At 40.6% G+C, this 25,106-nt stretch overlaps 1 protein-coding gene across 1 annotated transcript in view; it reads right to left on the bottom strand.

The window, feature by feature from the left end:
* Positions 1-25,106, bottom strand: part of HERC2 (HECT and RLD domain containing E3 ubiquitin protein ligase 2) — a 247,387-nt gene that overhangs the window by 109,038 nt on the left and 113,243 nt on the right. Inside the window, exons 31-45 of the mRNA XM_040642652.1 lie at positions 24,092-24,225; positions 23,377-23,550; positions 23,162-23,298; positions 22,891-23,042; positions 21,866-22,057; positions 14,245-14,432; positions 12,932-13,124; positions 11,412-11,594; positions 9,296-9,477; positions 8,586-8,733; positions 8,311-8,507; positions 7,687-7,917; positions 6,683-6,821; positions 4,982-5,125; positions 2,105-2,247 (exon numbers count right to left, since the gene is read on the bottom strand). Of these exons, the coding sequence (XP_040498586.1) occupies positions 2,105-2,247; positions 4,982-5,125; positions 6,683-6,821; positions 7,687-7,917; positions 8,311-8,507; positions 8,586-8,733; positions 9,296-9,477; positions 11,412-11,594; positions 12,932-13,124; positions 14,245-14,432; positions 21,866-22,057; positions 22,891-23,042; positions 23,162-23,298; positions 23,377-23,550; positions 24,092-24,225 (2,537 nt within the window). The remainder of the gene's footprint in view (positions 1-2,104; positions 2,248-4,981; positions 5,126-6,682; positions 6,822-7,686; positions 7,918-8,310; positions 8,508-8,585; positions 8,734-9,295; positions 9,478-11,411; positions 11,595-12,931; positions 13,125-14,244; positions 14,433-21,865; positions 22,058-22,890; positions 23,043-23,161; positions 23,299-23,376; positions 23,551-24,091; positions 24,226-25,106) is intronic.

Here is a 25,106-nt window from a genome sequence, read left to right as displayed (position 1 = left end):
TCATAAAATCTGTACACAGACTATCCCAAATTACTGACTGATTCCAAAACTAAGCATTGTGAGACCCTGAAGTCCAGCGTAAAGGAAATGCTGGAAGGCTAGAGGGATTCTATAGCTACCCAGTGCTAGAGAGACAGTCTGAGGTCCCAGTCCAACCAAGTTAGATGGAGTTGGTCAAGGTGTAAGGTTCCCACTGAAACCTCAGAAAAGATTCTAAATCCTGGGATCGAGTTCTACATGGGGCTCCCCGTTCAGCAGAGACTTTGCTTCTCCCTCTCCCTCTGCCCCTTCCCTCTACTTGTACTTGCACTCTCTCTCTGCCTCAAATAAATAAATAAAATCTTTAAAAAATAATAATAATAAGTTAAAAAATAAAAAGAATGATGGCTGAATTTCCATCAGAATCAATGGAGACAAACAAAACAATGAAAGATCTCTCTTTATGGGGCACCTGGGTGGCTCAGTCAGTTAAGCATCTGTCTTCGGCTCAGGTCATGATCTCAGGGTCCTGGGATCGAGTCCCATATCGGGCTCCCTACTCAGTGGGGAGTCTGCTTCTCCCTCTCCCTCTGCTGCTCTCTTGCTTGCACTCTCTCTCAAATAAATGAATAAAATCTTTAAAAAAAAAGATCTCTCTTTGCTGCAACAGTCCTTCTCAATTCTTAACGATAACTCTGTGTTTCCTTCTACATCTTTCTTAACACTGGGCACCTCCCAGTGTGATTTCAGGTTGCATTCTGCCCCATTCACTCTTTAACTGCTCTCGGTGTCCTCTTTTTAGCTCTACGGGTGATGAGAAACGCTGCCACACTGTGTCCACTTTAACCTGAACTCTCATCTTAGTGGTTTTTAGAACTAACAAGTAGCTGGCATTCAGGCCATTTCAAAGAAGGCACGGCTCCCTATCCTCATGCCCAACATTTCTTGCCTTCTCCCTTTGCACTCCACCTTCCTCCCACCTGATTGCTGCCAGCCCTCCCATCAGCCTGATGCAGCTGCTTCCTCACTCCCTCAACTCCCTGCAGTCTTGGTCTCTGAGGATTTCTATTAGAGTATGTTCCATCTGCCAAACTGAGCACTCAAGGTTTTGCTTTTGTCTTTGATATTTTATCCAGAGTTTTTTTACATATTACATAGAAAGAAGAATTTTTATTTTTTTTAAAGATTTTATTTATTTGAGAGAGAGCATGAGCAGGGGGAAAAGCAAAGGGAGAGGGAGAAGCAGATGCCCAGCTCAGCAGGGAGCCTGATGCAGGCTCCATCCAGGACCCCAAAATCATGACCTGAGCCAAAGTCGGACGCTTAACTGACTAAGCTACCCAGGTGCCACAAAAGAAGGATTTTTTAGAAACAACTAATCCTTCATGCTGCAGGCCATGAAAATCCACATCACTCTCAGACCTGGTCACATGTTGTACTTCTGTGGGAACTTGGCCACAGCCCCAGCCCCAAGTTATACTGTGCAGCACATGTGCTCTGCAACAGGGCAAGGACTGTGAGCCTGGCAGCAACAGGGCATGCCCAAGAAAGACTTTGGAGTGAGTAGAAGAAACATGCCACTGCAATATTCCTAGGTCTAATGGGGCTCCTTCAACAACAATATTTCCTAGAAAAAGATCACACCATAAATATTTGAGCATCTGACCCATGTTGAATCTCATTAACTTTTTCAAATAATTCACACATATTCAAAATAAGGTTAAACTTTGACATGCCTGGGTGACTTGGTTGGTTAAGCGCCCAACTCTTGATTTCAGCTCAGTCAAGATCTCAGGGTCATAAGATCGAGCCGTGCATCAGGCTCCGCACTCAGTGTAGAGTCTGTTGTCCCTCTCCCTCCCCCAGCTTGCTCTCGCTCTCTCTCAAATAAATAAATAAAATCTTTAAAAAAAATAATAATAAGGTTAAACTTTAACTCACCCATCCTCTAACTAGCATTATAACGCTCTATGACAAACATGGTTAAAACCTGAACCAGTCATAAGAATTATTTTGGCATATCATTTAAAATTCAGAATATATCCTTAAGAAAACACACATCTAGGAAAAAATATTGTTCCTGATTTCATGTACCAAATTAAAATTGCCAAGGCTGTTACTGTACCTCTAGCTCCTGTTTGTCAAATATGGCCTTCACTGGAGATGGCTGGGTGGCCGAGGCCAGTAACTGCTGCAAGAGGATCATTGGAGGCTGTGGCCCTTCAGGAGACATGTCCCCAAGGTCAGGGGATGCAGGTGCTCCATCATCTGAATTTAAAAAACAAAATATGAGTACATTATATTTTCAACTCCTAACATTTCTTTACTATTAAAGATAATGCATTAAACATGTTAAACCGAATCTGATCTCTACCTCTTCAAGCACTGGACCATCAAAATCTTCAAGGCTCAGATATCAAAAACTAGTCTCTAACAAATTTTCCACTCCTGCTTTTTCGCATCTGTCTTTTGTTAGTTCATGTGTCTCTTTAGAGCCAAAAAAGAAGCTACCACCCAGATTTCTGCCTTTGGTCCAATTCTTATACCTTCTCTTACTCAGTACACACTTCAGAGGGTAACCCCCCTTCTATGGACACTCCCAAGTTTGTATTTTTAGCCCTGGCTTTTCCTGCTAACCCTGTTCAGACCATAAATTGACACCAATTCCCAATATGTTTTGTGGTCAGGGTAACATCTTTTTGCCTGTTTTAATCTGAGTAGCTTTGGGTGAAGCATTTAGCACTTCCTGTTTGCCCCATGCCCCCTGAGTCTCACTGCCTCCAGCCCACTCACCATTTGAGTTTGCTGGCGGGTTGGTGACAACTTCAACTAATCCTCTAGATCGGGGGTTGGAAATTTTTTCTTTTGAAGGGACAGAGTGCCAACAGTTCAAGCTTACCAGCCACATGTCTATCACAGCTACTCAACTCTGCCACTGCAGAGTGAAAGCCACCTAAGGTGACATGTAAACAAGTGGGCGTGGCTGTGTTCCCATAAACTTTATAAAAACAGGTGGCCATGGTAATTTGCCAAGTCCTACTCTACACAGCTCTGTCTGGAGGCCCTACTCTATCCCAAGCATGGGATAGTAACCCTGATTCAGTGCCTCCAGAGCTACTCACCAGGGTGACCAGAGAACAACCAATCCAATTCCCTGGGCTCTGGTTTCCTTATCTTCTACAATTGTGGATTATCTTTAAGGTCCCTACTGTCTAATACAGAATAAATCTGAACTTTGATTAGATTTACCTTATACTCAGCATATTAAAATTAAATTCACAGTACCCTCTTAAAAAACACCCCAAATTCCACTGGACTTCCTAATTTTTGTCAAAAGCACTATCCTCTGCCCTCCCTGTAACTCAGGCTTGAAACATTAGCCATCTTTGACTTTTCACTGGTTTCCCATGTGGTTATCATTGAAAAGACTACACTGTCACAGTATCTACTGGAACCTTCTTTCCATTTTTCATGTCTTCCCCCAGAAGATACCTTATCACTTGAAACAAAAGCAATTCTCTCATCTCCATGGCCTTCCTTTTTCAAATACTCCTATACCTCACTAGATTTATCATCCTGAATATCAGTGGGTCCTCACTGGAGCTCTAAGTCAGCCTTAAGTTTCACCCTGGTATTCAAGACATTCTATCGCACGAATTCAGCTGACCTCTTCAGCTTTTGGCCCATGTTCATCAATAAACCCTGAGCTCCTTGCAAAGAGAAGCACTTAAACACTCACCCATACACTCACTGCTATGTCTATGCCCCTACTGTCTCTTCCAGCAGGACAGAGCTTCCTCATCACACTACACCTAGGGTTTGCCACACCCTTCAGAAGCTGCCCTCCCCAGCCCTCAACCACTGGTGTCCCCAAGACACCCGTGGAACTGCCATTACACATTTCGCAGTGCGCTGGCATCATATTCTGCACAGAGCCATCTGCATTCATTTTCCCTTCTCACTCTGACCCCAGAGAGTTTGGGATCATAAATAAGGACTATCTTACTCCCCATAATACTTCAGTACATATCTTTTAATAGCAGATGATCAAGAAAATATTTCATATTGGGGTTTTTTCCTATTCAAAGTGATATAAGGTTATGCTACAAAACTGAACTTATAGAAAAGTATAAAGAACATAGAGTCAGCTGAAATTCCACTGTCACAGTTTAGTAAGCAGATGAATCTATGGTATATCTACAAAGAGATATACACAGCAATGTGCTTTTTTATTTATCATTTTCACATTTCCATGGCAATGAACATATATATGTATCATCATTGTGAATGATGCCGTGGCATTCCACTGTGTGGATACACCACTCAATAATAGGCATTTAGGTGTCTCCAGTTTTCAACCTAAAAACAATACCAACAAAAAGGCCATAATGAGCACCATAAACACGTATCTTCATGCCTTTTCATGTGATAAATTCCCACAAGATGACTCACAGGTCAATGGAAAGATACAGAGAATAGAGAGATACAGATATAGCTCTGTGTGTGTGTGTGTGTGTGTGTGTATGCATTTTAAAGGGTAACATTTCCTTAAACGCCCATTAGATGGTTATACAAACTTAAATTCCCACTAGCAATGTGTTAAAGCAGTACTATTTTGTATGTGTATAAACCACCTGAGGGCCTTATTAAAATGCAAACTCTGATTTCTTAGGTCTGGGGTGCAGCCTGAGAGTCTGCATGTCTAACACAGTCCTATGTGCCATCAATGCTGCTGGTCCATGGGCCACACTTTAAATAACAAAACAGGAGAGCACTGTTTTTCCTCCCTTACCGCCAGATCCCTTCAATCTTTTTTGTCTTATAAGACAATGACACTGTCATTTGCACTTCATTGATTAGTGGCCACATTGCACATCTTTCTCATATATTTAGAAGCCATCTCTGTTTACCTTTCATGGACTATTTACTCATGTCTTTTGCCATTTTCTATGGGAGTACCTGCCTTCCCTACAGATCTATAAGAGCTTCCTTAAAAACATACCGGTATGAGCAGCTGTGACCTCCTGAACAGCTGGCTGAGACAAGATCTGCCTGAGCTGGTCCTGGTGGGAAAGCAGTGCACGACCCGCCTTCAGGATGTACAGTTTTAACTGCTGGCACCTCAGCAGATCCAGGTCTACTTGTCCTGTGGGAGAAAAGGACTCCGCGGGAATGACACACCCTGCTTGGGCTCTTCCCCTCACCAGCTCAGTGGCCTTAGGGAAGGTATTCTGCTCCCTGCACTGCAGTGCCATGGCTGCAAAGTGGCATAAACAATGCCCTGCCCTGTGGGAATTAGCTGGCCATGCCAAATACTGTCAGTAATGAAGGACTGGTCTTTCCCAGTGTTATGATGAGTGTTTCTGGATAAGCATCCTCTACCTCCCCCAGGTCTTCCCCTTTTCCTGTTCCCCATGCAGCTACTTTGATGAATAGGGGTGAGAATTAAATGGTTTAACACAGTTAGATCCATGTTAGTTATTATTAGTATAATCAAACGTTTCCCACATTGCTGAAATTTCAACCAGATACCTATGTGACAAACAAAACAGTTTCACCTTTTCTTGCCAAGACTCCTCCAAGACAGTTTTGTTGGACACTCACAACATACAGTTCTTTAACAAGATCGTGACACTCCCTGGAGTCTTAGCTAAACAAATGACTGCAGTGGTGCCTGACAGCCAACTGAGGAGGAAATTAAGAGAGCTGCCACAAAGATGCAGGGAGAACACAAGAACTTAGCTGGGCTATAGTTGTGGCAACAGTATTTCAAGCAGGACATGTTGGAGGCCACAGAAGGCAGCATAGCAATGTGGGATGGAAGAGGATGGAGGAGCATAGGTGTCTTTCAGGCATCAAGCCTGAATGCCTGGCAGGCAGGTTATTCACTGTGATGGGAAACGGGGATCAAGGGACAAGGTTAGTGGAATTCTGAACATGCTGTGGTGTACGTGCACATGGCCTTCTAGCCAGAGATGTGAACTGGATATCCAGAGTTAAAGGTGGTCACTATCATGATTTGTAGTAGCTGTAGCAGCAATCACAGAAATATGGAGAAATGGGTGAGAAAACTCAGTAAGTGTGGGTACAATGAGCCAGAAGTTATGAAGAAAACCATAAGAATTTCCAACGTGCAAAGAATAGTCAGGGAGAAGAAATCTCAAAGAACATGCAAAGGGCAGTGTAAGGAAAATTCAGGGAGCAGTATTCCAGACCAAAGGAAGGAAGGCTTTAAGCACAGGTGACCTTGGTCTTAGCCCAACGTCCACAGATATGAAGCAAGCAAGGCAGGTCCAAACATGCAGGCCTTACTGAGTCTGGCAGTGATGAAGTCAAGAGCAAAGCTCCTGAAAGGCAATTGGGCCTAAGGGCCATGGCTGGGGGGTTAATAGGAAGGGAGAGAGAACACAGATTCCTCTTCAAAAAGCTTATTCAGAATAAATGCTGGCACTGGAAAACAGGCTTGAGGTGGAACCTGGGGCTCCTCAGGGGCTGCTCCCACCGATGCTGTCATTCTTTGTATTGCACACTCTTATCACCATGCTCAAGGTTTCATGCCCACCATAACTTAACAAATGGTCAATCCACTGAAACCCAAAGACTTTGGCAGGAGCAGGAACTTGCTCTGACAAAATGCCAAACATTGTCCAAGCAATACCAGTTAAGACTGTAGCTGTTCCATTAAGAAGCACCACATACTGACCTGCAAAACCCTGTTTAGGTGATTTCTTTACTTTATGCTTTTCCAATTTGCTCCCAGCAAGGTTTACCAATTGAGCCCAGACAGACAGCATCGGCTCTGTGAAGGGCAGGTTGGTGACACTGAATGCCACAGCAGGGAGCTAAAGCAAGAACACAGAAACCTTCAAAGTCTGTTCGGTGAAATAAGCAAATGAAATGCTCTGAAAATTATCATAACCATGAATCTTAATTCTGAAATTATCACACATATCCATAAGTCTTCTTATATCTGAGAATAATCATTTTAAAAGATAACATTAAAGGCAAAATAGAGATTTATATGTACAGTAAACATAACCTAAACTGATTTTTTCTTTAACAACTTGTGAACAATAATTACATCAGAGTGGTGGTTATTATATTCTTAGACATTTTCTATGCATTTCAAATTTTCTACAACATGTATATTTTCATTTCTGTAATAATCAAAAACAGTATTTTACAGGAAGATACACATCAAAGTAATATAAATCACTCACTTTCCCTAAACATCCCTAATTCACAGATTTAATATAACAGTAGCTGCTACATAAAGTTATGTCACTCAACACAATTAATAAGCATTTTCTACGTGAAGAAAGGTCATTTTTTAAGGAATCACCTTTAGGTTTCTTTAAAATTTGAGTTGTTTAATAAAAAATAAACTTCAAAATTTGCATTTTACAATAATTAAAACATAGTTACAAGTACCTTCTATGTTGCCAATGCCCTTTTATGTCTTTTTCAGCTAAAATAAGACATGAACTACTAATCCATGTAACAGCATGAGACAGGCCCTATTTATCATAGGGGCACAAAGCAAACAAGTGAAGATAGATAGATGGCTTTCCTCAGGTTGCATAGCTTCCTAGATGGTAGACATGAACCATGAAAATCAAGTTCATTCCCGCACTGAAGTTAGAACCCAGTTCTAGTATAAAACTCCTCTGCCTTAATTACTAAGTAATTGAACACAAGTTCACCTACTGGTTTCAGCTGATTCAATGGGCAAACACGACACATCCGCATGTCTGAGAACTGTACAGTGATTCTGCCCTTCGGGGTGATGCGAGTCACCGTGCCTTCTCCAAACTCATCATGCATGACTTGTCCCCCCAGGCGCAGCCGACCATCGATGCCTCCGATCACAGCCAGGACTGCCATGAGGCCCCCTACCTCGGGGTTTTCAGAGTCTGGAAAGTAGTCCTCTAACTGGGCCTAATGCAGACAAATAGCCAGCTTGAAGAAGAGAGCCCAGGGTGCTGCCTATTTCTTACACATTTACAGCTAAGCCAAGTTCATTTTTATACTAGTTTCTTCAATAGTTATTTCCAGTAAAATATTTTTATAATAATTTTTTATTATGTTATGTTAGTCACCATACAGTATATCCTTGGTTTTTGATGTAGTGTTCCATGATTCATTATTTGCATATAACACCCGGTGCACCATGCAATATGCGCCCTTCTTAATACCCATCACCAGCCTATCCCAGTAAAATATATTTTAAAATATCTTTAAACAAAATACATGTCACTTAAAAAGATAATTTAAAATTTAAATCAACATCTTACAGAAAAAAATTACCAGATCTTAAAACACAGCACCCACCCCCTCCGATGGCTTTCCTGTGCAGCTGCGGGTGACGGAGTGGAGCTGAGAGTTGATGTACTTGTTTATGAGTCCATTCCACTGACCCAGGGAGTGAAGTGTGCGGAGTAGCGCCACCACCTCTTCTGCCAGGGTGCTGCTATGGGTGGCGGTCAGAGAGGCCTGTGGGCGTGCCCTCCGCCGCCTCAGAGTAGATTCTGAAATAGATATATGAGAGAGGAGCTACAGAGTGCCCTACTCACTTAACCAGGACACAAATAAGGAGAGCTGCCCACCTCTGAGGAATGGGATATCTGAAGAACAGGTGGTGAGCAAGCTGCCCAGGAAACCAAACAGCTTTTCCACAAGGCACTTCATATCCCTTGCCCTTTCGGTCTTGTCCCATGATGGAAGCACTGCTTGCAGTAAATGCACAGCTAAGATCTGATAAAAGACCATTTAAAATGGGAAACATTAAAGAAAACCACTATCTGTGATTTTAGATTAAGAAATAACAGATTTTTACTTTCTTTTTTTTGTTCCTATAATGCAATTATGTGAAAACTCAGATATTCATTATTTTATAGCCAGATAATTACACCCATGTTAATTAAAGATATAGATTATCAGGTATTAAGAAAAGGTACATTACAGAAACAGATATTTATTTAATTAAAAAATACTTCTTTTCAGCTTAATCTTCTAAAGACAATTATACTACAACTCCTCTGAAGCACATAAGGGCAGCTGGCAGGATTTACCACTTCAAAAACAAGCAAGTCAACTACAGTTTAGCAACTTAATCAATTTAAAATAATCAAAAACTTCAGCCCTTTGCACTAGAAAATCTACTTTGGGTTGGTTCCAGTTCTTTTCTGCACGCATTATTGAGTACAAGCACCTAATTATAATGACTGGGAGCACTGGCATCTTGATGCCACCTCTTAAGGGGGTCATACAGTCCCAAAACTCACACTGAGCAGGATCAGCCCAGCAGCACAATTACCTGCCGCTGCAGCGAGGCGGCGGTGAAAGGTGCATGTCCCTCCACGACCTTCATGAGCAGGGCAATCCACTGTGGGGAGCTGAGAGCAGCACACATGTGTGGTGTAAGCGCAATGCTCCGCACGAAGCCCAGCGTGCACCAGCTCCGGTGCTGCTCCCGGCACACCAGCCTGTTCGGGGAAGCTGCCAGAATGAAACAAACTAGCTTGGTACCAAATTTCTAGAAATAAATACTCAGTACAATCTACACTTTTAATTTACCTACCATGTTATTTTCAAAAATAACCTACTTTACAAATATATTACAATTTCACTCATTCAAAGTGAGAGCAGTGGGAGAAGACCCTGCAGTTAGCTCAAGGAACACTTTACAACACTCTTAAAACCTTTAAAGTACATGAGTAACTCAAACCAGTTAAGAAGTTTCATGTACTTATTATTTCTAGACAGTAAGAAAATGACTCACTATTCAAATTGCAGTTACTAGGAAGAGTGCATCTTGTGTATTTTTTTATAACCTCATGTGTTTTCAATATTTCCCATGATCTTGTTTACATTTAATCTGCACCACAAATTTCCAATCCAAGTTTAAGAAGTCTGCATTAATAGAACAAGACTAGGAGGCTTTCGTGAGGTTTATCCAATTTGACTGACGCAACTGACCCTGTCTGCTCCTCCTGGCTTCCAGGCTCCGCTCATGGGCACCCCGGGGCTTCCACTCTTTCCTGGCAGAGGCCCGCCTGCCAAGGCCCAGCTCTCCTGCTCTCCAGGCTCCCAGGGGCACCGCCTTCAGACACATGTTAATGACTGCACTCAATCACACTCACACACTCACAAACACATCAATTTCTACACAGTCACACCCTACCACAATCACATGCTCATTCTCACAGTCACTGATATACGCACACACAATCACTCATAATTATTCATCAACAAACACACCCAGCTACTCACACACATTCACACTCACTTCCACTTCACACTCATACCTGTAGCCACTCAAATAGTCTCAGAGACAAACTCGCACACTCACACTCAGACTCACTCACATACTCAAAAGCATCCTCACACTTAAACACACACTGACTCCTCCCACTTCGTCAACTCATTCTCTCCACATTTAAACACATTTACATTCACATACAAACATTTCAGTGGGTTGAACTGTATCCCCCAGAATTCATGTTCACCCAAAACCTCAGAATGTGACTTTATTTGGAAATAAATTCTTTGCAGATGTACTGAAGGTAAGGATTGAGATGACACTGTACTGAATAAGGGTGGACCTTAAACCCTATGAAAGTCTTTATAAAAGGCAGAAAAGGACACAAAGAGACACAGGGCAGTCCTCTGTGTGAAAATGAGGCAGAGCCTCATTGAGGCTGTGGCCTCAAGCCAAGACAGCCTGGAGGTGGAAGAGACAAGAAAGGATTCTCTCCTGAAGTCTCTGCAGAGAACGCAGCCCCGCCAAAACCTTGATTTTGGACTTCTGGTCTCCAAAAATCTGAGGCTCCATAACTCTGTTATGGGCAGAACTGTGTCCTCCCCCTCCCAAAAGCAGTATGTTGAAGTCCTAACCCTGGTATCTCAGAATGCGACTTATTTGGAAACCAGGCCATGGAAGATGTAAACTGTTTAGAAGAGGTTAAACTAGATTAGGGTGGGTCCCTAATCCAATTATGACTAGTGTCCTAATAAAAAGGTGAGATTTGGAGACAGACACACACTCAGGTGAAGCTGAGGGCAGTAATCAACAAAGGAATGCCAAAGATTGCCAGCAAACTACCAGAAGTTAGGGGAGAGGCCTAGAACAGATCCTTCCCTCACAGCTCTCAGAAGGAACCAGCCCTGCTGGCACCTTGATCTTGAACTGCTAACCTCCAGAACAGGGAGAAAAAAAATTTAGGCCACCCAGGTATATGGTACTTTCATGTGGCAGCCCAAGCAAAAGAACCAAATTTGAGGTAAGTTGTTATGCCAGCCCTAGGACACTGCTACACACGCACACTCACCCACATGCACACACCCACATGCGCGCGCACACACACACACACACACACACACCAAATGCATAGCCCCAGTGCTCTGTAGGCCCACAACTATTCATTGCATACATGTCTTGTCCGTCGTTCCACTTTCCACTAACATTCGCAGCAGTCCACACAGGGTCTTGGTGGCTTCACTCTGCATGATTTCAGCGTGGACTCCAGCAGAGAGACAAAGAGTTTGCAATAAATTAACAGTACTGGTAAGCATCATTGCAGTGGGATGAATGTTCCTTTCAATTTGTTCAGCTTCTGGAAAAAAGTATCAAAGTAAGAACCTACACTCCCAAATAGAACTGGAAAATGTCCCTGCATGTGATTCATGGGATTTTAATAACCCAGTCTTTTAAGGAATTAACTATCACAATTTTTAGTGTGGAAAGGGAAATAGCTCTTTATAAGAAAAGATGGAATTCAGAATGCACTAAACACACTAATCATCTCTGCCCCCACTTTCCTCAAAGGAAATAAGCCTTCTAAATTAGAGTTTACTTTTTTAAAACGATCTCTGCACATAGCTCAGAAGCACTAAAACAATCTCAAGGATTTACTCTTTTAGAAAGACAACTTATCAAATGTCAAGAGCTGCTTGCTGACAAGGTAGCTATGCCCTGGATGAAGATGTAAGTGCCTGTGCCATGGAGGGGAACCAAAGGCTCGTCGTGTGTCCAAGGCACTGACTTTCTGACAAAGAGGCATGTAACAGCAGAGCCACAGTTCTTTCACTTAGCCAGCTCTGCTCAGGCCCTGACTTCCCTGAGTAAAAACAAAACCAGCCCTGATCATCTATGCGAGACTCCAGCTTTCACATATGGTACTCCCAATAGCCCCAAAAGGGAGGCATCATCTGTTCACAGCTGAGGGGGCCTGGACCCCCACAAGTGACATGGATGGAACACAGCCTTTTCCACTCTCCACACCACCCATTCTCTACTGAGCTCAGCCTCCCCTGACCATACAAATGACTTCCAAAGCCTGACTATGCAGTGCATACAGCCAGCACCTGAGCCCAAGAATCCACCCTGGCCTCCTAGACAGTCTCACTGAGACCAGCTGTGGGAAGCTTCATTCATACATCCCAACGTCTGTTGGACACATCTAAAAATGTCATAAAGTGCTCCTCCCACAACCCTGGATCTCCTTAGATAGGATTTAACTTTCTAGGTTCACTCCAAATTCTCACCTCGGGTTTCTTTAAGACAATACAGTACTAACTCCATAATATTCCTAGTCCACCAGGCACTGGCTCACTACCTCAGACACAGGCTCAGAGCCAACCAAGAAAGTCCACCAGAGGTAAAGACATAGCAAGCCCTGCACTGCCAAACCATACTTCACTGTCCCCAAAGGGAGCAAGAGAGTCAAATCCAGCTAGGCTGCCAGTTACCAGAGCCATGCTTTTAACTCCTGCATCAGCATTACCTGGGGCTTATTTAAACTGAACCTTCAGGGGCAAGTCCAAAACTACAGACCACGGTCCACAGCTGAGTCCTAACACCGTTCTCATTCCCAGATGAAAAAGATGACCAGCTGTCATTAGCACACAGCTTTCCAGGTTGCCCCAGACTAAAGAGCCCCAAGGCACCGACCAGAGTCATCCTCTGTGTCCGAGTCCTCTGCTGAGGGCTGTGTGGAGGCCGGCAGCTCTGCTAACTTGAGGTCATACTTCCCCTCCTTCCCCATCCTGTAGGAGTTGGTGCTGCCTGTGTCCCACTGGACCCTGATCCATCCGTCCTCTCCCAGTTCACCAATCACACGGCCAAGACCAGGAGGAGGTCCATCCTGAGGAAGCCAAAACAAAGATTAGTTAAGAGGGCGTACACCTGTTTTGTCACACAGACAAAGCCTTTAAGGAATGCTATGTTACTGTGCAGACTTTGTGCCCACAGACTGCTCCAAACATGCACAGCTGCAACATGCACAGCTCACATCATTACCATAAATCAAACATCAGGAAATAACTTGCTTATGCTCCCTTACGAAAGAGTTAAGTGTGAAAAGCATCGTCTTGATTAGCATCCTCCCTAAGCCAATGCAGAGATGAGGCTTTCCAGTCTAGTCCTCGGGCCCTGTTCCTTGGCTCCCTCGATCCCCCACAGGGCTTCGAAACACCAGAAACCTGAAACAAGCACCCGCATCTCTTCCTTTCCTCTTATTCTTCAGTTTTCCCTCTGGAACCTAAAGTGGAAACTCCAACTCTCATTTCTATGAGTGAAAGCTGTTTTTAGGATGCTGCTACCTGTTATAGGACACTTTTGAGATGATTCTGATGAGGCCCATGCTTAAAAATGAGGCTGAGAAAACCTAGAGATGCCAAGAATGCTACCACACTGTAGGAAGGTGAGCACTGTCCTTCAGTAGTGACTATGGTAATGACACAGATACCAGCCCCCACAATCTCTACCTCGTGAGACCTGACAGAAGCTTGGGATTGATGTGCTGCAAGGAGAAACAGCCACTGCCCAACTGGAACACCTAAAACTGCAAGGTTGGGCACTTAATGGGCACATGGCCATTGGCTCCCAGAAGAAGCATCTGGGTTTTCCTGCCTCACAGCTTTCAGAACACAATTACTAAGATGAGGTTTGCTCTCTCTTGCTTACTCTTGCCCTACTCTGGGCTGCCCCTCAAATTGAGCCTGTGACAAGGAGTCTTTCTGAAAACAGCCGCCACCCTTTGAAGACCTGATCCTACCTGAGGTGCCCCTACAACCACTGTTACTCTCTATTTATTTTGCCATTCACCTGCCCAGGAACTAACTACATCACCAACTACATCATCTGTCAATTGCATAGGCCCTAAGTTAAAGTAGTTATTTACTCCAATTTCCACCCACTGATAGCATCCAAGTAAGGATGGTGACTAATGTGTGGCTAATGTGTTTAAAATCAAATCTGAGTACCTGATCACCCCATTTCCAATCAACACCTCTCATGACCCTGGTTCCAATCTTCATCATGGCAGCCAGTTCTGGCCCTGAAACTGGAAGCTGCACAGGAGCCATTTCCTTCCTTGTCTCTTCCAAAACTGTAGCAGAAGCTCCTCGGGCAGAAGCATTCATATCCTCTTCAACATTATCACAACTAGGACCTATCAGAGCATCAAACACAGCAGCTGAGCTAGTAAGTAGTTACAACTTCCTAATCTTAATACACTTTTTCAAAATTTATGAAGATAATTTTAAAGAATCCATCGTGTAACCAATACAATAAAACCATGAAGGATTTATTGATGAGAATTTAAAATGAGAACCAAATATATAAATATGTATCTGAAGATGTAAGATATAAAACAAGCAACAGAGACATTTGCTCTACTTCTAGGAATTATGCAACCCCCTCCAAAAATTTAAGTTAGAAAAACACTCACCACATATTTTTATTAGAATAGAAAAACAAAAGATAACCACCTAAATGTTTAACAATGAGAATCCAACAGTACATTAAAAGGATTATCCATCATGACCAAGTGGGATTCATCCCTGGGATGCAAGGGTGGTTCAACATTCACAAATCTATCAGTGTCTTAGATTTTATCCAGAAAGAAAAATTCAAATATCATATGATTCTCTCTATAGATGCAGAAATAGCATTTGACAAAATACAGCATCCTTTCTTGATTAAAACCCTTCAGAGTGTAGGGATAGAGGGTACATTTCTCAATCTCATAAAAACCATCTATGAAAAGCCTACAGCAAATATCATTCTCAATGGGGAAAAGCTGGAAGCCTTTCCCTTATGATCAGGAACACGACAAGGATGCCCACTCTCGCCACTATTATTCAACATAGTACTAGAAGTCCTTGCAACAGCAATCAGACAACAAAAAGGGATCAAAGGTATCCAAATCAGCAAAGAAGAAGTCAAAATGTCTCTCTCTGCAGATGACATGATACTCTCTATGGAAAACCCAAAAGAATCCACGCCCAAACTATTAGAAGTTATAGAGCAATTCAGTAATGTGGCGGGATACAAAATCAATGCTCAGAAATCAGTTGCATTTCTATACACGAATAATGAGACTGAAGAAAGAGAAATTAGGGAATCCATCCCATTTACAATAGCACCAAAAATCATACGTTACCTTGGAATTAACTTAACCAGAGACGTAAAGGATCTATATTCTAGAAACTATAAATCACTCTTGAAAGACATTGAAGAAGACATAAAAAGATGGAAAAATATTCCATGCCCATGGATCGGAAGAATTAACATAGTTAAAATGTCCATGCTACCCAGAGCAATCTACACTTTAAATGCTATCCTGATCAAAATACCGATGACATTTTTCAAAGAACTGGAACAAACAGCCCTTAAATTTGTATGGAACCAGAAAAGGCCCCAAATCGCCAAGGAACTGTTGAAAAGGAAAAACAAAGCTGGGGGCATCACAATGCCGGATTTCGAGCTGTACTACAAAGCTGTGATCATGGCAGCATGGGTACTGGCACAAAAACAGACACACAGACCAATGGAACAGAATAGAGAACCTAGAAATGGACCCTCGGCTCTTTGGGCAACTAATCTTTGACAAAGCAGACAAAAACATCTGGTGGAAAAAAGACAGTTTCTTCAATAAATGGTGCTGGGAAAATTGGACAGCTACATGCAAAAGAATGAAACTTGACCACTCTCTCACACCATACACAAAGATAAACTCCAAATGGATGAAAGACCTCAATGTGAGACAGGAATCCAACAAAATCCTAGAGGAGAACATAGGCAGCAACCTCTACAACATCGGCCAAAGCAACCTTTTTCATGACACATCTCCAAAGGCAAGAGAAACAAAAGATAAAATGAACTTGTGGGGCTTCATCAAGATAAAAAGCTTCTGCACAGCCAAGGAAACAGTCCAAAAAACTAAGAGGCAGCCCACGGAATGGGAGAAGATATTTGCAAATGATGCTACAGATAAAAGACTGGTATCCAAGATCTACAAAGAACGTCTCAAACTCAATATGTGAGAAACAAATAAACAAATCATAAAATGGGCAGAAGATATGAACACTTTTCCAATGATAACATACAATGGCTAACAGACATATGAAAAAATGTTCAAAATCATTAGCCATCAGGGAAATTCAAATCAAATCCACACTAAGATACCACCTTACGCCAGTCACAATGGCAAAAATTGACAAGGCAAGAAACAATAATTGCTGGAGAGGATGTGGAGAAAGGGGATCCCTTCTACATTGTTGGTGGGAATGCAAGTCGGTATAGCCACTCTGGAAAACAGTGTGGAGGTCCCTTAAAAAGTTAAAAATTGAGCTACCCTATGACCCAGCCATTCACTACTGGGTTATTTACCCAAAAGATAAAGACGTAGTAAAGGGAAGGCCAATATGCACCCCAATGTTCATAGCAGCAATGTCCACAATAGCTAAATCGTGGAAGGAGCCGAGATGCCCTTCAACAGATGACTAGTTAAGAAGTTGTGGTCCATATATACAATGGAATATTACTCAGCTATCAGAAAGAACGAGTTCTCAACATTTGCTGCAACATGGACGGCACTGGAGGAGATAATGCTAAGTGAAATAAGTCAAGCAGAGAAAGACAACTATCATATGATTTCTCTCATCTATGGAACATAAGAACTAGGATGATCGGTAGGGGAAGAAAGGGATAAAGAAAGGGGGGTAATCAGAAGGGGGAATGAAGCATGAGGGACTATGGACTATGAGAAACAAACTGAGGGCTTCAGAGGGAAGGGGGGGGCGGGAGAATGGGATAAACTGGTGATGGGTAGTAAGGAGGGCACATATTGCATGGTGCACTGGGTGTTATACGCAACTAATGAATCATCGAACTTTACATTGGAAACCAGGGATGTACTGTACAGTGACTAACATAATATAATAAAAAAACATTAAAAAAAAAAAAGAAACTAACCAACTTTAATTATGGTACCATGCAGAAAAGAGGTAAGAACAGTAGGCCTGAGGAAGGGCTGTTTGCAAGGCAGCCCCTCAGTTGGCGTCTGGGAACCTCGATATCAGGAGGGCTCCCACCCTTCCCTAACTGATAAGAGGCCTCACTCCTAACTGATAAGAAGCTTCGCTGTGCCTAAACTGTCTGCACAATGTGGTTTTTGCTGAAACCTGCTTCCCACTGGTGGTCTAGAACTTGCGTATGTGCCAGGCAGAGATGCCAACTTAACCTGCCCCAGTGCAAACTCCAGGTGCTGAGTCTCTCATGAACTTTCCAGGTAGACAACACTTCACACATGTAGTCACAACTCTTTGCTGAGAGAATTAAGTTCATCCTGTGTGACTCCACGAGGAGAGGACCCATGTCAGTTTCTCCCAGACTTTTCCCATGTGCCCTCCCTTCACTGATTTTGCTTTCTCGTCTTTCACTATAGTAAACCTTAGCCCTCAGTGTGACTATATACCAAGTCTGGTAAGGCCTCCTCACAAATCACTGAATCTGGGAGTGGTCTTAAGGACCCTAGCACAGGGATGGCAGCAATGGGATTCTCCAGAACAACCCCAACTTGCTGAAATATTGCAAAAGGACTGTTTGGTAAAAGGAAGAATGAAGGTGTGGAGCATGATGAGTATTTGGTCCCTGATTGCTACGAAATCATCCGTAGTATAAAACAGAAGTTGAGCTATCAGCTACAAGAAGTAAAATTTAGGAACGGATTTTAAAATAGTAAATTGAACCCTAGGAGTCAGCATGATGGATCCCCTTGGCTGCTTTGGCCTTGCTGGCTAATGTGAGGGGGCACAGCCCTACTAACTCCTTCGGTCTTTGTCTGCTCTTCCAAAGGGAAGGAAAAGGTGCCCAAACATTCCCAAAGGTGGGCTTGGATGGGTCAAAAATGTACAAAGTTCATGATCCTCTCTTCTCCAAAACAGAGAAAAAAAGGTTATTCAATTCCCAGGGCTGGAGCAAAGCTTTAGATAAAGTAAAGCTTTTCCCCAGCTTTACTGGCGCAAAAAATATTCTTTTCTTCAGCCCAACCCAGTGGTGCCTCAGTGAGGCCCTAAGAAGGGCAGGGATTGCATTCTGGCTAGGATCTCCCCTGGCAGCTATAATGTTAACCCTGCAAATACCAAATTTACTGCAAAGGGTTTGAATACATTTGCAATAAGAAAAAAAGGGGATCTTTTTTTAAGTGGTTTTGTGTTTTTGTGGCTCTTTTGTATCAGGATGCATACATAAAATTAATATAAAAAATTATACACTTATAATTTCTTATACGAAAGAAAAATAACCCTGATCAAGGAAACTGGTAAATATAGATATGTATTGATGGGACATGACTCCGTTGCTTTCTGCACCCAGTAGGCAGGTTCAAATTTAAACTCTAAACAAAAGCCTCCATAATTAATGATTTGTGCTATGACTTTTATCTATTGGATTCTCCGGAAAAAAAGGGAGATAACATAAAAAGAGAGGCAATTTTTGAGAATTTTTTAAGCATTTTTTAATTGTTAATACGGTCTTAAGAAATCAAATGTCTGGCTCACAGAGGTTGATTTTTTTCTAGCCTGATGCGTATTTTTGAATGGGTCATGTGGACACAAAGATTGACAAGATCAAAGAGCTTAGAGAAAGCCTTGCTTTTCGCTTGGGCTTGGAACACTAGCCTTGCAGTATCTCAGATTTCACGCAAAGAACATCATAAACCAATCAGATCTAACAGACATATATACATAAAACTCAAAAAGAGGAGGATATCCAATCTTCTTAAGGGTACATGGAACATTTTCCAGGATAGACCACATGCTAGACCATAAAACAAGTCTCAATAAATTGAAATACACTATAAGCATACAAATTATGTTCTCTGACAACAGAATGAAATTAGAAATTAGTAACAGAAGGAAAACTAGAAATCTCGCAAGTATATGGAAATTAAATTACATTAATCCCCAAAGGGGGGGGGAAATCACAAGAGAAATTTAAAAATAGTTTGAGACAAATGAAAACAAAAGCACAACATACCAAAACTTATGGGATGCACAAAAAACAGTGCCAAGGTAGAAATTTATATCTATAAATGCATACATTACAAAGGAAGAAAAATCTCAAATTAGTAACTACACCTGGAGGAACTAGAAAAATAAGAGTACAATAAACCCAAAGTTAGTAGGAAGGAAGAAATAATAAAGACTAGAGCAGAGATAGAGAATTAAAAAACAACAACACAACAGAATCAACAAAACCAAAAGTTGGTTTTTTGGAAAATATCAACAAAATTGACAAACTTTTCAGTAGATTAAGAAAAAAGAGATGATGCCAATAACTAAAACCAGAAATGAAACTGGGGACATTACTACTGATTCTACAGAAATAAAAAGAACTATACGAGAGTATTATGAACAACTATACACCAACACAGTAGCTAACCTAGGTGAAATGGATAAATTCCCAGAAACAAATTATCTGAACTGACTCAAGAAGAAACAGGAAACACGAATAGAACTGTAACAAGTAAAGACATTGAATCAGTAATCAAACCTCCCAACAAAGAAAAACCCAGAACCAGATGGCTTAACTGGTGAATTCTACCAAACATTTAAAGAAAAATTAATACCAATACTCTAACTCTTCTAAAAACAGAATAGGAGGCAACACTTCCTAACTAACTCTATGAAGCCAGAATTACCCTGATTAACAATAAAACTACAGGGGCGCCTGAGTGGCTCAGTCATTAAGCATCTGCCTTCGGCTCAGGTCATGATCCCAGGGTCCTGGGATCAAGCCCTGCATCGGGCTCCCTGCTTCTCCCTCTCACACTCCCCTTGTGTTCCCTCTCTCGCTGTCTCTCTCTGTCAAATAATAAATAAAATCTTTTAAAAAAAAAAACTATAAAACTATAAAATACTGCTCAGAGAAATGAAAGAAGACTTAAGTAAATACAAAGCCATCACACATTCATGGAAAGAAAGACTTAATATTTGTTAAGATAGCAATACTTCCCAACACAATCTACAGATTCAATACAACCTCTAGAAAATCCCAACAGCTACTTTTTGCAGCTAGCCCTGAAATTCATATAGAAATCCTAAGGACCCCAAACAGCCAAAATAATCTTAAGGAAAAAAAAAAATTGGAAAACTCATTTTTTTATTTCAAAACTTAACACAAAGCTAGCGTTCACAACAATGTGGTACTGGAATAATGATAGACACATAGACCAACCAAATAAGAGTCCAGAAATAAACCAAAGTATTTACAGTCAAATGATTTTTGACAAGGGTGCCAAGACAGGAAAAGAAGAGTCTTTTCAACAAATGGTACTAGGACAACTAGATAACCGAAAGAAATAAAAGGAGTCCTTACCTCACACCATATTAAAAACTGCCTAGAAATGGACTAAAGACCATAAGAACCAAGACTACAAAACTTAAAAAAAGAAAACACAGTGAATAATCCTCATTATCTGGGTTGGCAATGGTTTCTTGAACATGACATCAAAAGCACTAGTAACAAAAGAAAGATAAATTGGATTTCATCAAAATTTAAAACTTCTGTGCATCAAAGTAAAACACAGCCCACAGAATGGGGTTCTGGGTATCTTCAAATCATGTAATTGCTAATGGTCTAGTATCCAGAACATGTAAAAGATTCCTCCAACTCAACAACACAAAGGCAAATAACCTAATTTAAAAATGGGCAAAGGTTTTGAATAGAAATTTCTCCGAAAGATATGCAAATGGCCAACAAGCATGTGTAAAAATGTTCAATGTCCTTACATTAGCAAAATGTAAATTAAACCACAATGAGAAACCACTTCACATCAACTGAGATGACCTCAATCCCGCCCCCCCACTTCCCAAAAAGGAAAATAACTGGTATTGGTGGGGATGTAGAGAAACTGGAACCCTTTTCCATTGCTGGGGGAGATGGAAAATGTTTCAGTGCTATGGAAAAGACTGGTGGTTCCTTAGCATGCCAAACACAGGATTACCATTCGACCCTGCACTTCTACTCCTAACAAAATAATTAGAAATAGATGTTCAAGCAAAAACTTGTACACAAATGTTCCTAGCAGCACTACTCACAATGGCCAAAAGACAGAAACAAGCCAAATGTCCAACTACTGATGAAAGGATAAATAAAATGTAGTATATTCATATAATATAATATTTTTTAGCCATAAAAGGGAACGAAGTACTGATATATGCTAAGTGAAATAAGCCTGATACAAAAGGCTAAAAATTGTATTTCATTAATATGAAATATCCAGAATAGGAAAATCCACAGAGATAAAAAGCAGATTTGTTGTTGCCAAAAGCTGGGGGAGTTGGCAATCAGGAATCACCACTAAATGGGTATAGCTTTCCATTTGGGGTGACAAAAAGGTTAGGGAACTAGACAGTAGTGATGTTTGTACAACATTATGGATGTGCTTAATGCTACCGAATAATAAAGTTGTTAAAAGGCTAAATTTTATGTTATTTTTATTTTACAATTTAAAAAAAGTTTATAAAGAGAGAGAAAGAAGACATGAAGGCAAAATCTTGACATTTTCATAAATGACTTAAGGCAGTGCCAACCTACCAATAAGCCGAAGTGCTGTCTGTGTGAGGGCAAGTGTGCCAGAGTTCAGCAGGAGGTTCAGGTTGTTTGCACCATGCTGTAGGGTGAGCATACTGAGCATGACCAGGAGAAAGCGAGCCTGTGGGGTCGTCCCCAGGCTTGGTCCTGATGGATTCTCATTGGTAATGGTTTGTAGGGGGACAGGCTGTATACCTAAAAAGAATTGGCACCCACATAAATTTCTTGTGTGTGGATATAAAAACATACATGATGCAAAAAGCAGTAGCAATTTTATAAAATTTCTGTTTTTCAGTGGGTGTCCAAAGTGTATGGACATCAGGCAGCTGTGCATTACTTTGCAATAACCCTACCACCATTAATCCACATACAGCCATTTCCGATTTGCAAAACTTATCACACTGCTCCTCTAAATGTCCCTAGTGGCTTACTCATTTCATTTCAAACACAGCAGTCATAGTTCACTTCTCTTCCACAAGACTAATCCTAGCATTTTTCTGCAGGTACTCAAACTATCCAAGAAATTAAGTAGTAATACAGTATATACACTTTAGAGCATATGGTATCAGTGATACACATGAAAATGTTAAAACGTAAAAAAGCTTTATATTCCAATACTACAAAATTGTGTCTTCTGCTGAATTTTGAAAGTTTTGTTTAAAATTTGACAAAGCTTAAAGCAGCTGAGATTATTGCTCTAATGTAACCCTGAAATTAATACACTATATATTGACTAAATTGAATTTAAATAAAAAAATATTTAAAGATTATTTTTCTAATGTATAGTTATTAAAGTCTTCTCAAAGAGCAAAAATCAGCATTTGCAAGTTTCTACAATATATAATTAAGAGCCAAACTATAAAATAATGTTAATGTGCTTCATTACTTATATTATAATTAATCATATTATATATTCTATATGCTATATAATAATTAAATTATAATTACATAATATAAAATAATGCTAATGTGCTTCAACAGCAATTTTAATACAGCCTTTTATGCATCAGATTTTTTTTTTAACTCACCAAGTTCTTTAAATTTGGCATTTGCATCCATCAAAACATTTCGAATATTCTGAACAGCCCAAGCATACAGCTTGCCAAAAGTTACTTCCAGTAGCATCCGATTAAACGGTGGGATCAAATCAACATCCTTTAAACAATCTGTAAGAGGTTCCCTTTTAAACAAAGATAAAGAATATTACTTACAATACTGCCAGACTTTTAAACTTCAATAGAACAATGCTTTGTTGCCACAGTGTCCCTTAATTAAGAAACAAATGTTATGAAGTTTTACCCTATATCAATCCCCTCAGGAATAAGTCTTTGCCATCCACAGAACATAGCATACTGTACAGATGGAAGTAAGAAATTTTTGGTTGCCAGTTTTAAAATTGTATCTATCCCTTCCAGACGAACCTCTGCTCTCTCCAACTGTAAAATATGAATGCATACAGTTAAGCGTTGTGTATATTATTCTATGCAGAGAAGAATGTTCTTAGCAAATTTTACCTGTTTTAGTAGGCACTTTCTCATTTTTTCCACATCAACTGGCTCTTCCTTAAGGGCAAATTCAGTAATTGTACTGAGGAGTGCAGACTGTGGATAAAGACCCTGAACATTCTGCTTCAACCATTTGTATTTGTGAACACCTGTAACTGTACTCAACAGTGGCTGCCATTTATCCTGACAAAGGAAAACCGTTTTCACCATTAGTTTACCTTACTGATATTAATATGAGCTCTAAAACACTTACTCAAATAAAATATAAATAAATGCAAATAGGTTAAAATTGGTAAGATATTTTAAATTTAGTAATTTATGGCAAAAATAACTATGCAATAAATAGGCTTATAAATGAATTTATAATCTCTATACTTACATACCTTGGAAAATACATGGCATACAAAGTTAAATTATCATCCATATTAATAGCCTAAGACACCAAGACAGTTTATGGAGCAAAGTATACATTCAATGAATGAATGGTAAATGAATGATACAATGTACCACTAAACATAAAAGGGAACACTTTTCCAGCTATCAATCTGACCAGGACACCGTAAGTCAAGTGCATTAAGTGTGACTTGGAATGTCACCCATTCAGTAACCCACTACACTCTCTATCCTACAGATAATCAAGGACCAAGTGACAATACTTATGGGTTCCTTTGCTATGTGCTTTGTTTCTATTCAGCCAGCCTCAAAATCACAGAGAATACTTCACCTTAGGTGATTTAATTGTAATGGGTCTTTTGTCCACATTTATAGGACTGTGAGGCAAAATGCAAGCTTCTTCTAAATCACTCTCTTCATTTCCAATTTTTTCTTCATCATCGGTAGATTCTGGCTTCTTAGGAACTATGATTAAAAACATCATTCATTATAAAAATCATTTATTTAAACATAATTTTAAATTAAGATATATTAAATATGCATGAAGGCAAAGGACCTGAATATATTACTCAAACAAATATGTAAACATCACTGTCAACTAAAATGCTCAAACTACAAAAAGTAAAAACCACCATGATTACTTTCACATTACATTCAATAGTAACACTCTGCCACTTCACATCATGAATGAATGGCAGTGAAAGTGCTATGATGGGGCAGATGCTACAGAAAGGGAAGCCCAGGAGTCAGCAACCATTTTCTTAAAGGGCCAGATGGTGAGTATTTTAGTCTTTGTAGGCCATTCGGTATATAGCGAATATTCGACTCTTTTGTTGCATAATGAAAAGCAGCTAACTTTATTTATAGATTCTGCAATTTAAACTTCATATAATTTCCATGTGTCAAACATATTATTCTTTTGATTTCTTAAAAAACAATTATAAAATGCAAAACTGTTCTTAGCAGTAGGCAATAGATAGCAGCAGTACACAGCAAGCAGCAAGCTGCATTTGTCCCCAGACCACACCCTGCCCACTCTGGACCAGTGTAATGAATCTGTCACCAATGTGCAAGTGAATTAACTGGATGCGTTTTACTATGTTAGTCTCTTTAATTAGGGAAATTTCTATTGAATTTGCAATGTGATATGCACTGCTGCCTCTGTACTTTTGCTCCCTTTCAAGATTTTTAGTCTATTTCTTCTCAGCATATAATATAATAAGCAACATAATTAATAATACACCTGGGCAGTAAAATGCTACAACAGCAGGTCTGGGTTGCCCAAACCCTGCAAATTTCCAAGAAAGCCTGTTCCTTCAGCACTTTGCAAGCTCATGTGAACTGAG

Source organism: Ursus maritimus, unplaced genomic scaffold (genome assembly GCF_017311325.1).
Source record: "Ursus maritimus isolate PB19 unplaced genomic scaffold, ASM1731132v1 scaffold_27, whole genome shotgun sequence".
NCBI lineage: Eukaryota > Metazoa > Chordata > Mammalia > Carnivora > Ursidae > Ursus > Ursus maritimus.
This window is presented reverse-complemented; position numbering and strand designations above follow the sequence as displayed.